General features: G+C 38.8%; 1 protein-coding gene across 1 annotated transcript in view; it reads left to right on the plus strand.

The window, feature by feature from the left end:
- arap3 (ArfGAP with RhoGAP domain, ankyrin repeat and PH domain 3) overlaps nt 1-12375 on the plus strand; it is a 55973-nt gene extending 43598 nt beyond the window's left edge. Inside the window, exons 20-34 of the mRNA XM_063000624.1 lie at nt 83-246; nt 916-1128; nt 1258-1363; nt 1472-1619; nt 2315-2383; nt 3464-3538; nt 4178-4295; nt 4471-4599; nt 6748-6884; nt 6997-7079; nt 7162-7197; nt 7301-7364; nt 7506-7649; nt 9168-9206; nt 10774-12375. Coding sequence (XP_062856694.1) covers nt 83-246; nt 916-1128; nt 1258-1363; nt 1472-1619; nt 2315-2383; nt 3464-3538; nt 4178-4295; nt 4471-4599; nt 6748-6884; nt 6997-7079; nt 7162-7197; nt 7301-7364; nt 7506-7649; nt 9168-9206; nt 10774-11163 — 1915 coding nt within the window. The 3' untranslated portion in view covers nt 11164-12375. The remainder of the gene's footprint in view (nt 1-82; nt 247-915; nt 1129-1257; nt 1364-1471; nt 1620-2314; nt 2384-3463; nt 3539-4177; nt 4296-4470; nt 4600-6747; nt 6885-6996; nt 7080-7161; nt 7198-7300; nt 7365-7505; nt 7650-9167; nt 9207-10773) is intronic.
- The last annotated feature ends 483 nt before the right edge of the window (nt 12376-12858 follow it).

Below are 12858 nucleotides of genomic sequence, written 5' to 3' on the forward strand. Positions count from 1 at the left end.
TGTCATTATCTAGTCTTGCATATTAGTATGGACAAAGCCTGTTTTTACCTCTTAATGAAATGCTGTGTGTTTGTGAGTGTAGGACTCTGCACTTGCAGGGTATGGGCCGGATGGATTTCTCCCTCTGGTACACGGACATCCAGAAGGCAGCAGGAGGGAAAGCCAATACGCTAAAGGACCAGCAGCTCAGCAGAAATGATATACCCATCATTGTGGACAGCTGTATCGCCTTCATCACCCAGTATGGTGAGAATACACTAATTATACACTGGTTAAACATATTTTATTTTTAATTTAATTCACTTGGATTAATTTATGGTTGTCTACCTCAAACAATGCATTTAAATACAGCTTCCTTTTCAACATGAGTGATACTGTCCACAGTCGAGCAAGATTTACATTGACAGGGTCAGGGTTTTGACAGTGCCGTGTCAAAAAAGAATTCCCTGGTTATGCTTCCTTTGTCATTGTGATCAGCAGCACACTTCAATCAGACATAAAAGTCTTGATTTTAGAGTTAAGACCTTTTTCTTGTGTAGGGAAGTAAAGCTTGATTGACTGTGGACAGCAACATTTCTTTTCTAAGAGCCTCTAACTTGTTTTTGGGTGGTTTTTGGATTTTGCCTGACAGTCTGGGGTTTCTCTTGGCTTTGGTAAAAAATACCACTGATTTAAACAGTCTGTCCAACTATGTTTATACGGATGCAGAGAAGTCATAGCTGTTCACTGACCTGGTCATGCCACACAAAGTTGTGTCTACGTATATTTAAGTTATAGAAGAAAATGTATGATATTTCAAGACTGCCACGATGAACATATCCCTTACCAGTGTGTAAACTTTTGACTTTACCTGTATGTTAGTACAACACTTCTTGTGCAGCTAAAGTGCCTGCTCTGATTGTTGTATATTGTTAGGTCTGGGTCATGAAGGAATCTACAGGAAAAATGGAGCCAAGTCCAGAATCAAGCTTCTGATGGACGAGTTTAGGAAAGATGCCCGGAATGTGAAACTGCGCATTGGGGACAACTTCATAGAGGACGTGACTGATGTCCTAAAGAGATTCTTCCGGGAGATTGATGACCCCATATTCATGGCAGATCTGCATCCTTACTGGAAGGAGGCTGCCAGTCAGTGCAGTTTATTATATTCTTATTCTTATGCTCTAAAGTGCTTACACATTTATATACTACAAATGTTAGATTTTTACTGCATGCTGAGTAATTATTGAGCTATTTTAATTTGTTTGCATTTTGCAGAGATCTCTATTAAGACACAGAGATTGGATAGATATAAAGAGCTCATTCGGGGTTTGCCTCGTGTCAACCGCACCACTTTAGCAGCTCTCATCAGTCACCTGTACAGGTCAGCTATACCGAGCTGTAGTTCTATTTTAAATTGAAACTGTAATTGTTTTGAATTTTAGTTGTCTCACATCCACCCCTGTTCTATTTGTATCTATTTTTTACTCAGGGTACAGAAGTGTGCAGATTTGAACCAGATGTGCACAAAAAACCTGTCCTTGCTGTTTGCCCCAAGCCTGTTTCAGACAGACGGGAAAGGAGAGCATGAAGTGAAGATCATAGAGGATCTTATTGATAACTACCTTTACGTCTTTGATGTAAGTACTACTTGCAAATGGTGACATTATATAAACACTGTTTACTTTAAAATTTAATGTAAATTGCCTAAATTGTTTGATTTTAGGTTGTGGTGGCCACAAGTAACTATATTAGAGGTTCCCAACTTTGTTCAGCACACTTTAGTTTTTACAGATGAATACAGATGCACTATAATCACTTTTGTAATGCTAGGTTTAAGGTGAGAGGTAGAAGAGGCATAATTTACTTAACCAGCTGCAATAACATAATATGTGCAATATTTTTTTGATATAACATTAAGGTATTAAGTGTATATACAAATAATGTTAAAATATTAGATAATTACTTTTTCTTTCACTTATGTAAATACTCAAATCAAAACGCCCATCTTCAATATAAACCACTGTCACAAATGTTATTTTAGATTGATGGATGATTGTGTGATGGGATGGGTGGGGTGTGATTGGATGGGTGGGATGGGTGTATGGATGGGTGGATGGATGGTTGATTGGATGGATGGTTGAATGGATGGTTGATTGGATGGATTGGGAGGTTGGGATGGTTGGCTGGATGAATGGATGGATTAGGTGAGGTGGAATTGGTGAACAGATGGATAAATGGATGGATAGCTAAAAGGATCAATGGAATAATTAATTTAAATTAATAATTAGTTAAAGTTTATTTGTTCATGATTGTTTAATTATTGTTTTTAAAGATTGATGAGGAGCACAAAACTCAAATTGAACTGGAGATCAGTCTCATCACAACCTGGAAGGACACACAGGTAGTACTACTCACCCGCCTTGAGGTCTTCTCTTAGTAAGCTGCTAAAATTACATTACAAAAAAGTGTTCACATTATATTTAAATCATTTAAGTTCTCCCAAATTTGCAGTTTGGGTTCTAAACCAAGAGCTTATTTGTGCATCTGTCCCAGGAGAAAGTGTGGTACTTACAAAGTACTTTAGAAATGAGTTTTGGGAACTGCCCTTAAGCTTCTATTCTGTTATATGAATCTTTTTAATCAGTATAAGTAGGGATGTAATGATACACTTTACCCACGATGCGATGTGATTCTTAATACTGGGTTCACAGAAATTGAAATTGAAGTCAAATTATGACAAAGTTTCCTTTTATTATTTCTCTTAAAAATAAAATAAAAAACTGTATTTGTGATTCTTTTATTTATCTAAATTTTAATGCCCTTTTATTTGTGAGGTAGGTACAAACTGTGCAAAACAATTTAAAATTAAGCCCAATTTGGCTGAAAACCCCCGAATCTGGCAACCTGGCGTATAGCGCCAGTGACGTCAACCAGGCGAGGTGTATAGCGCCAGTGCCCTCTGCTGTTTAAAGTGAATATCGATTCATTTTACATGTCAAATCGATTTGAATCGTGGAATTTTTTAATCGGATATTAACTGTCTTGTGGTGCATTGTTACATTCATAAGTATAAGAAAACTGCCTTGTTGATTCTATAAGTGCTAGGCAGCAGTAATCTGTCACTCTTCTAGGCACGTTTAACCGCACTATGATGTTGCATGAGCGGCAGTTTAAAACTGAGGTTTTGGCTGGCTTTACATGTCTAATTCACAGTTTTGTAAACTACAATAAACTATTATTACTATGACAGCATTAACAAATCTTTAATAACAAATAAAACTAAATCAAAACCTTAAAATAGTGACTCAAAACCTTATAAGAATCTGGCATTAAATAATAGGGGGACTTACCTAGTAAGTGTTACCTAGTAAGTGGAAATTGATCATAACTAGACTGGGTAAAAATAAATTAGGAAAATAATGCATAGCAGTAAGCTTGACCTACTTACATTTGATTTCTATGATTTCTCTCCTGAGTTTAGCTGTCCCAGGCAGGAGACCTGATTATTGAGGTCTATCTGGAGGAAAAAACACCAGACTGCTGTATCACTTTAAAAGTAAGTGAAAATTACACAACATGTTATTTCACTTTGTTAGCTTTATTAAAATTACACTGTTGTATGCTTGAGTAAATACATTTGCTTTGTGGGTAAAATATGTACTTTCATGTATTAACCACATGGTGGCTCAAGCTTACCACAGCAGCCAACTCCATACCAATCTGCTGGTCAGTTCTACTGCCGTTTATAAGAGCATGGGGCCTAAAAGGAGTCCCTGAATTCCTGGGAGACTAAACTCATCATTCAACTCAATCATTTAAAATGCAGTTACAAACACAATAATCAATGTACTTTATTCCAGCAATTCTTAACCCTTTTTCCTCTAACCTCTGTGTACTGCTGAAAGTGCAAGGCTATAACAGACACAAAAGTGGAACTGGAGATCAGAGAAATGGAAGAAGTTCATCTGGTTCAGTAACTTCTGCTTGATTGTTTGGACAGCTGGGCACATGTATGTCTTGTATTCGTATTAGGAGGTGACATGATATGCATTGTAGGATGATCTACCTTGCAATGTACAGAAGTTAAAGGAGCTGCTGGCCTGATACCAGATAACAAAGGTCATCTTGAGAGGTTTTGGGAAGTAAATGCTTCAGCGACTTTTAAGTTTTTATTTTGTCGTCTGTTTTTATCTAGGTCTCACCCACAATGTGTGCTGAGGAGCTGACTAACCAGGTGCTTTACATGAGGAATGTCCCTGCAGGCGAGAAGGATATCTGGATGACCTTTGAAGCCATTGAAGATGGAGAGTTAGGTAAGTAGATCCATACCACTTTACTCAAGCGAAAGCCACTTTCACCTCAGACCAAAACATTCAGGGATGTTAGATGATAGTATGTTATGGCGAGTCTGTATTGAACTGTATGGTGTAGTGCATTATGTGGAACTGTAGCTGCTGTAGACATAAATATTATGTGCTTTTATCACAGAGAGACCTCTTCATCCGAAAGAGAAGGTTCTGGAACAGGCACTACAGTGGTGCAAGTTGGCTGATCCTAGTTCTGCATACCTGTTGGTAAAGAAGGTTCCCAGAGGAGAGGTGATTGACATCTTTACAGGTAATTGTATGGTACTAAATGTAATTGCATCGTGTCGAGGGTAGTGTGGTTGTGGTACAGCACTAGGGTCCTAGGGACGTGGGGTCATACCTTGCCCACTGTCAATGTTTATAAGAAGTTTGGCTCTTTCTGTTTGAGTTTCTTGCATTGCCTCTAGATGGGGGTGTGTACATACATGAGTGAATGTCTAGTGTCCTGGTGGTGCCATGTCCATGGTCTATTCCTGCCTGGTGCCCAGTGCATTCAGGTGTTGATGGACCCATTGTGAGCCTGATCAGAATGTAGTGGTTAATTAAATGAAATTACATTTACATGTTAGCATGAGGCGCTTGAGTGGCACAGTGATCTATTAGCTTGCCCACCACCACAGAGATCCGTGTTTCAATCTCAGCAGTGATCTTGGCCAGCTAGGCATCCGCACAGACATGATTGGCTATTTCTGGGGGGCCAAATATAAACAGGAAAATGTTTGTGAACCCTTGATTTTATATATAATTGTTTAATACAAAGTAAGTGTTGTGTAATGTACATTTGCTTATAAAATGTGGTCTGATCTTTCTGCCAGCCTTAAACACACACACACACACACAGTCTTAAACTAATAACACACAAACAATTAAACATTTCTTGTTCATTAAACTAAATGATTAATTGGTCACTGAAAAAAGTATGTGAACCTCTAGGTTAAAAAGTCATGTGACATGATTTGAACAGAGCTGGATTGCTTATTAGATAGTTCTACCAGTTATTACATTCAAGGATTCACTTAACTTTATAAGGCTGGACTGCAAATGTTTAATCAATAGATGTTTAATGTTTAATATAGACATGGAACGTAAATTAATTGTGTAGTATTTATGAAGAGAGGGGTGAGAAACGACCACATGGTATTATAGTTATAGGAAATTACTGCAGAAATGTTTTCTTTTTTGTAACTGGATAGAAAGTCAAAGGTTTGGGACCTGAAAGTGACTTTTTATTTTTTTTATTTTTTTTTATTTCTGCAACTGTGCTTTTTATTAATAGTTTTTTTTTATTATGTATTTTTTCCCCACTTTCTCCCCCCAACTTTTATCCCCATTCTAGTTGTGTCCAATTACCCTGAATGCGTCCCCTATACTGATTTGACCCTTTGCCTCTGACTGAGGATGCCACTCAACTGACTTGCGCCCCCTCCGGCACGCAGTCAGTACAGCCTGCATTTTTCACCTGCACGAGCCGAGTTCATACACCGAGAGACACTGCGCACGGAGGGTCACACCCCCCTCAATGTTATTCCTCAGCCCTGTGCAGGCGCCGTCAGTCAACCAGCAGGGGCCGCAGTTGTACCAGTTATGAGGACCTATGCTCCGACTCTACCCCTAAGCCCCTGAACAAGAGCCAAATGTTGTCCAACCCAGTCGGAAAGGTAGAGCTGAGTTTCGATACGATGCATCTAGAAACCCAACTCTGGTGAGCTAGTGTACTTTACCGCTGCGCCACCTGAGCGGCAATAGTTCTCCTGGGTCCAAGGCAGGAATACCTTGGCCAGGGTGCCAATCCATTGCAGGGCCTTAGTCACCACTCTCATATATAACCAGTCATGCCTGTGTATATGCCCGACCAGCTGATAGCATCACTGAGATTCAAAACACAGTCTCAGCAGTGGTAGACAGCTGCAACGTCCGAGCACAACTTCATTTTGAAAAGAGTCAGCATGAATCAGCACGGTTAGAATGGTCAGGAGTAATCCAATAACCAAGAAAGATTAGAGTTTTTAATTATGCTGTAGACATTAAGCCCAAGGAAATTTAAATCTTGCTTGACTGTGGGTAGTGTCACCCATGTTCTTGGATTGCATCCAACAATTTGCATTGATTTTTTTTCAGCATAAGGTGATGTTTTTGGTTTATTTTCGTACCTTGATAGAAGTCCAATTTTTTATATACTTTATAATGGGTGAAGTCAAACTAGTCGTATTATATGGGCACAGTAGTTCATTCAATGGGTTTCAATAATTCAATCACAGAAAAAGAAGAATAAAGTATCTATCTATCTATCTATCTATCTATCTATCTATCTATCTATCTATCTATCTATCTATCTATCTATCTATCTATCCATGTTTTTGACTTAAATGAGAGCTTTTATTGGCTATGTTGGTTGCAGCTTACAAGAGTGAGATTGTAAAGGTTGGAGTTCTGAAGTGCCGTGAGGAACCACCCAAACTTTTGCAAGGGACCAAATTCCAGGAGCGAGTGTTCCAAATCCGAGATCACAAGTTAATACTAATGAAGGATAAAAAAGTAAGTCTGTTGCTCAGTAAATTGTACACTTTTTTCGTATTGAAATGATCAATGGTCAAATCATCAGCAGCAGAGAGTAACATGAACTGTTTTCTGTTTTATTCATCAGCAGAGCAACAAACCTGAAAAGGAGTGGCTGCTAAAAACTATGAAGATTTTTATTGGGATAAGAAAGAAGTTAAAGGCACCCACGAGGTAGGACATGTTTTGTTTGTATTATACCTGAAATGAAGATATTTTTACATTCTTTTAAAGCTAGATTATTATTTAATTACAGGTGGGGTTTTACTGTGATGATTGACAAACATCAGATGTAAGTATTTTCTTATACTTGACAATATCTATATCAAGTCTAAATGATGGATTAAGTTAGTTTGCTGCACAATGGGCAGTAATCCATTCTCTGATCCTGACAGGTATCTTAGTTGTTCCAGTGAAACAGAGCTGTGGGATTGGATGACCAGTCTGCTAAAAGCACAGGTATCACCCTTTACACTGGCATCTTTTTTTGTGAAACCTGGATATCAGATACTAGGTTCATTGGATACCATGTTACAGACGTTCAGAAGTAACCTGACCAGTGATCAGTACTGGAAACTTATTGTTTAATCTGTTTCTCAGAACGATGACTTGAGGCCTCCTGTGATGAGGCGCCACTCCTCCTCCGACATTGTCAAGCAGAAGTTTGGCACCATGCCCTTAGTGCCTATCCGAGGGGAAGACAGCAACACCAACTCCACCATGCTTTCTGCTAATCAGACACTGGTAAGGACGACAGCTTCAAGCCTCACTGTGCAGTTTTTATTGATGAGGTTTTGGTGTAGATGCTGCTTCCAGAGCAGGTTTAGAATCTTAATCTAAATGCTAATAGTTAAGAACGATTTTTGCAACTGATCAAATTGCGGAATATTCCGCTATCACACCAGCGCAGAGATTCTGAACACCCCGGTCGGCTGGGCGCCATCACAATTGGCAGTGCCTACAGCAGACATAAATTGGCCACCGTGTCTGCTGAGTGGGGAAAATGACCAAACTAATGACCGGGTGGGGTCTTCAAACGCTGTGCATGGACCTTGGGTAGCAGACCGAGGCGCCTGTGCAGAAAGTGGATGAGCTGCATGTGCGAGTCCACTGAGGCACGGGCATATAAGAAGGGGTTTGCACATGCGTCCAAGGGCATGTGCACAACGATATATTGTCATCGAACGCAATCGGGATCCACACCAGTGGAAGACAAATAGAAAAAATAAATAGACATTCTACACAAGTGACACACAAAAACATTAACATGTTCATTCACATTACCATATCTCATTTGTTCATTTCTAAGCTTACGCACTGATATCTGGCTCAAAATGAACATTCTAATTCATTCCAAAGATGAACACTGGAGTTAAAGTCAAGGCTTTGTGCAGGCCACTGAAGTTCCTCCACACCAAACTCATCAAGCCAGGTCTTTTTGGAGCTTGCTTTGTGCACAGGGGCACAGTCAGAGGTTTAAGGATGCCCCTTAATAAACCTGTGTTTAGGATTTTAAGCAACTGAGGGTTAATGGCCATGCTTAGGTTGAACCAGCAGCCTACACTAGACCACTAAGCTACCCCTGACTCATTTTAGTTTTTTTCTTTTTTGATGGCAATAAAAATAATACTTCCAGTCCCAAAGTGGCCCTGACTATAATAAAGTGGTTAGTGGAAAAAGGTGAGAATGAAGCCAGTCACCTTACCTGTTACAGACAATGTAATTTTTTTGTATCATTCGACATTTAAATCAATTTTATATTACTTTTTAAATACATATATTTAAGTAATAGTAGTAGAATTATTTTGGTCTAGAATTACATTGCTTTTTCTAATATTAAAAATAGTTTATTAATAATAATAATAATAACATTGCAAAACTAACACATAGAGAAAGAAGAATAATGTGCAGTAAAGAGGAAAGTTTTTAGTTGACTTTTAAAGCAAGAGATGGAGGAACAGTCACAAAGCGATTGTGAAAGGTAGTTCAAGAGTTTGTGAGCTAAGGAACTGAAAGACCTGTCGCCAACTGACAAGTCTAAAACGGGGAACCGCTAACAGGCCTGTTGACAGAGTTTAAAAGTAAGCAGAATTATTTTGTATTTGATAAGGGCGGCCATTGGTAGCCAATTATTACTGTTCCATTTTACAAGTGTTTACTTTTAACATCAGCACTGGCACAAGTTGTGTTTGCTTTGCCGCACCTCTAGTAATTTGTATTGTGTATTTAAAGATTATATGTTGTTCTGTTGTATGTTTGCAGAGGAAGCTTCATGATCGGAGGACGCTTTCAATGTACTTTGTAAGTATTGCTTGGATTTTATTCTTCTGATGGCAGGAAATCTGAATGGTTCTTGTTTAAATGTATAAAAACCCAGCTTCAGTTCATTTAGTGTTTTTTTTTTACATTATGAACACTTTTGTAATAAAGTTACAGTCATTTTTAATTCAATAGAGAAGTTACCAGGGTGCTTTTGCTAATTGAGGAGTTCCACCAGATTTCCTGTTGCGAGCTGAAGTTTCCTGATACCACCATCAGGATGTGAAGCTGAATGTCGGAGGTGAAGATAACAGGATGCGCAGGGTGGAAGAGTTGTTCCACTGCATTGTTCTGCGACCATAGCCTTGAGGGCAGGCTGCGGCCTCGGCCCAGCGCTTGTGTTTTGTGGAGGGAAACGGTGTAGCCTCTGGTGGCTCTCGAGCCTGAAGCATTTGCAAGCAAATTGTTCGCTGGCTTTTTTCTTTTGTCTGCTGCGTATTCAGCAATTATCTTAAGGTTGTCACTGTGATACTAAAACAATGGTTACGCTCAGTGAAGGAAGTCACATACATTTAGTCTGAATGCAACTGAAAGCTGATAGATAAACTTTCAATAATCACTAAAGAAATCCTATAATTGGAGATGATCTTGTAAATAGCCAAGTGCTATTACATTTTTTAATACAAAAGTGGTTTTAATCTTTGTTGTAACTTAAAGGTGTGGCTTTTCCTTTTTGGATCATTATTGGTGTGGCTGGGTGTGCTGCTGTGATTTTCAATCAAATTATCTCCTCTTTTTAAATGTTTGTTTGTTTGTTTATTAGGATTTTAACGTCATGTTTTACACTTTGGTTACATTCATGACAGGAACGGTAGTTACTCATTACACAAGATTCATCAGTTCAAAAGGTTATATCGAACACAGTCGTGGACAATTTAGTGTCTCCAATTTACCTCACTTGCATGTCTTTGGACTGTGGGAGGAAACCGGAGCACCCGGAGGAAACCCACGCGGACACAGGGAAAACATGCAAACTCCACACAGAAAGGACCCGGACCACCCCACCTGGGAATCGAACCCAGGACCTTCTTGCTGTGAGGCGACAGTGCTACCCACTTAGCCACCGTACCGTGCCGCCCCCTTTTTAAATGAAACTATGGCTTGGTGATTAAAAAAATCTGGTTTTCTGACTTACAGCTTTACAGACTTACAACAAATATCTTTTATGTGTTGTTTTGCAGTTTTGTTGGTGTTTAGTTTAGGACTTTAGTTTAACACTGGATTGGTTTTATTTAGTTTTTTTAAATGTAACTATCCCAAAGTTAACCTTTGTGGCTGCTTAAAATGTCAAATAATGCAGTGGGGACCTGCTTTTGAGGTGTAAATAAATGTTGAAAGTTAATCTGGCCATGTTTATTACCCTGAGATGGATTGGCACCCTGTACAGGGTGTGACTTTGCCTTGATGTTAGTGTTTCCCCACTGCTGTGTACATACAAAAATGTAAACTTGAAGTTTTATCTCCTTTCACTGACTATTTATACTAATTATGACCAGGCTTTAATTATATGAAACTGATTAAATCCTGATTCTTTCTCATCTCTTTCCAGCCCATGAAGGTTCAGCAGGACTCGGTAGAGGAACAGGATGAGAGCCCCGAGCCACTCTATGAGGAGGTGGGTGATTTCGGCCTGCAGGTCCTAAAGTCGCTGGAAAGCAGTTTTCTGTCTGGAGATCGCCCCGAGAGCCTGCCGGTGCCTCCCCGTTCGAGGAGCCTGGGCCTGAGTAAGAGCAGATCACTGGAGTGCACCGTCATCCCAGAACTGCCCAGTCCTCACGGTGGGGATGAATCTCCAGAGATGCTAGCGCAGGAGGAGAAACCTGGTGTCTCTTGGGAACGCAAATCCGGCAGTTCATCACAGGAGCTGCTGTTGCATGAACTCTCTACACTTTTTAAGAAACCTGAAGAAGAGGAGCATGAAGCTTCTGAAAGCTTCTGAGCATCCTGTATCAGAATCTGCTATTGTTTCCTGCTGTCTGAATGTACAGTCGTGTTAAAGAGCATTTTTTATGAGGATTTTTAACACAGCAGTTTGTTTTATATTGTATTTTTTTAATGAAGTTTTTTTTAAATAGTTGCCAGTATTATAAGATTAGACATTTTGCTTAAGGAAATACAAAAGGCTAGTACCAAAGCACTAACTATTTTTAATATGTAAGGTCTGTGTATAACTGGAATATACAGTAGAACTGTACTGTATGAGTTTTAGGCACGTTGTTCCAGTTTGTAATATAAAATCAAATGTATCAAATTTGTTGGACCAAACCGAACAGGAATATCATTTTGCTTATATGCTTAAGCTTTAAAACTAAGTGTATTATTATTGTGGTTAAATATAGGCCTGCTAAATTCATCGTGCAAAAATGACTACTATTTTTATATTGCTGAATTTCATTTCTTTTTTTTCTTTTTTTACCTCATTTCTACACCCATTGGCCTTTACATCAGGCACACCAGCCACATACATTTAATACGGGGAAACAACCCTTGTTTTTGTGATTGAATTCCAGTCCATATATCATCCCAAATAAACTAAATGTCTTTTGGCATTGAGCTTGAAAGAAAAGTATGTATTGATAAGTATAACCAAATATGTGTTTAAAATAAATAAGGGAAAAGCTAATTACACACCACAAATACTGGTAATACTTTGGTGAAAACCTGTTGTTGGCAGTTACAGCTTTAAGACATCTACAGTGAGTAATATCAGCCTTTTTGCATATTATTCTTTTTATCCATTTCTGTTGACAAACTGTCTTTAGTTTTCCAAGGATATGACCGCCCCTCTTTCTAACTGTTGTTCCTGCCAGTTTGAAGTCATCCTGCAACTCTTTTCGAATGTCTGCTCGCTTATCTTTTGTTAGTCTGAAAGCATGTTGTGAAAGTTGATTTAGGGTTCTGTTAACTTTCCACCTGCAGTGATGTTAAATCTGTTTTTGGCTCTCTAGCTTTTTCCATTCACGTGTACTTTAATCATTTTGCTATTTAAAACTGTTGTGTAAAATCTTTGTATAGTGACTGAAGACGATTCCCTGTCAACTTTGCCTTAACATATGTTTGTTTATGCTTATAAATACCCTCTTTTTTGCTTATATTTAATACATTGTGTGTACATTTAAAGTGGAATTATGCACTGGAAGTATATTAAATATCAAAAACTGAAGTAATTGAACACTTGTGTTTATTCACTGTGGATACACTTGGGTAGGTATACAGTAACTGCTCTCTGCTCATCTGTTGTTATGCTTATTCTCTTACCCACCCTTCAGCCCTCACATTCATGGAAAGCGACTTTTACTGGGTGGTGCACTGGTACTGACATACTAGTTGGTGTCAAGGCTGTTGGCATGAATTGAATACATCGTGGAATCTTATGTAATATAAAACATTACTGCCATATTAAAAACTTATGGGTACACTGACGGATCCTAACATTATGCAAAGCTAGTGAGCAGAATATAGGTATAATTTTACATCAGTATATTGGGGGGTGGGGTGGGGAGCATATCTGATCAGTTCCACCCAATGTTTATTGTGATTACGGCCTTGGTTGGTGTCGTGTTGGCACATCCTCCAGCCACAGAATGCTGTTGGTTTGATAATGCTGTTGATAGACTAATATCAGCATAATTAC

Source organism: Trichomycterus rosablanca, chromosome 8, assembly GCF_030014385.1.
Source record: "Trichomycterus rosablanca isolate fTriRos1 chromosome 8, fTriRos1.hap1, whole genome shotgun sequence".
NCBI lineage: Eukaryota > Metazoa > Chordata > Actinopteri > Siluriformes > Trichomycteridae > Trichomycterus > Trichomycterus rosablanca.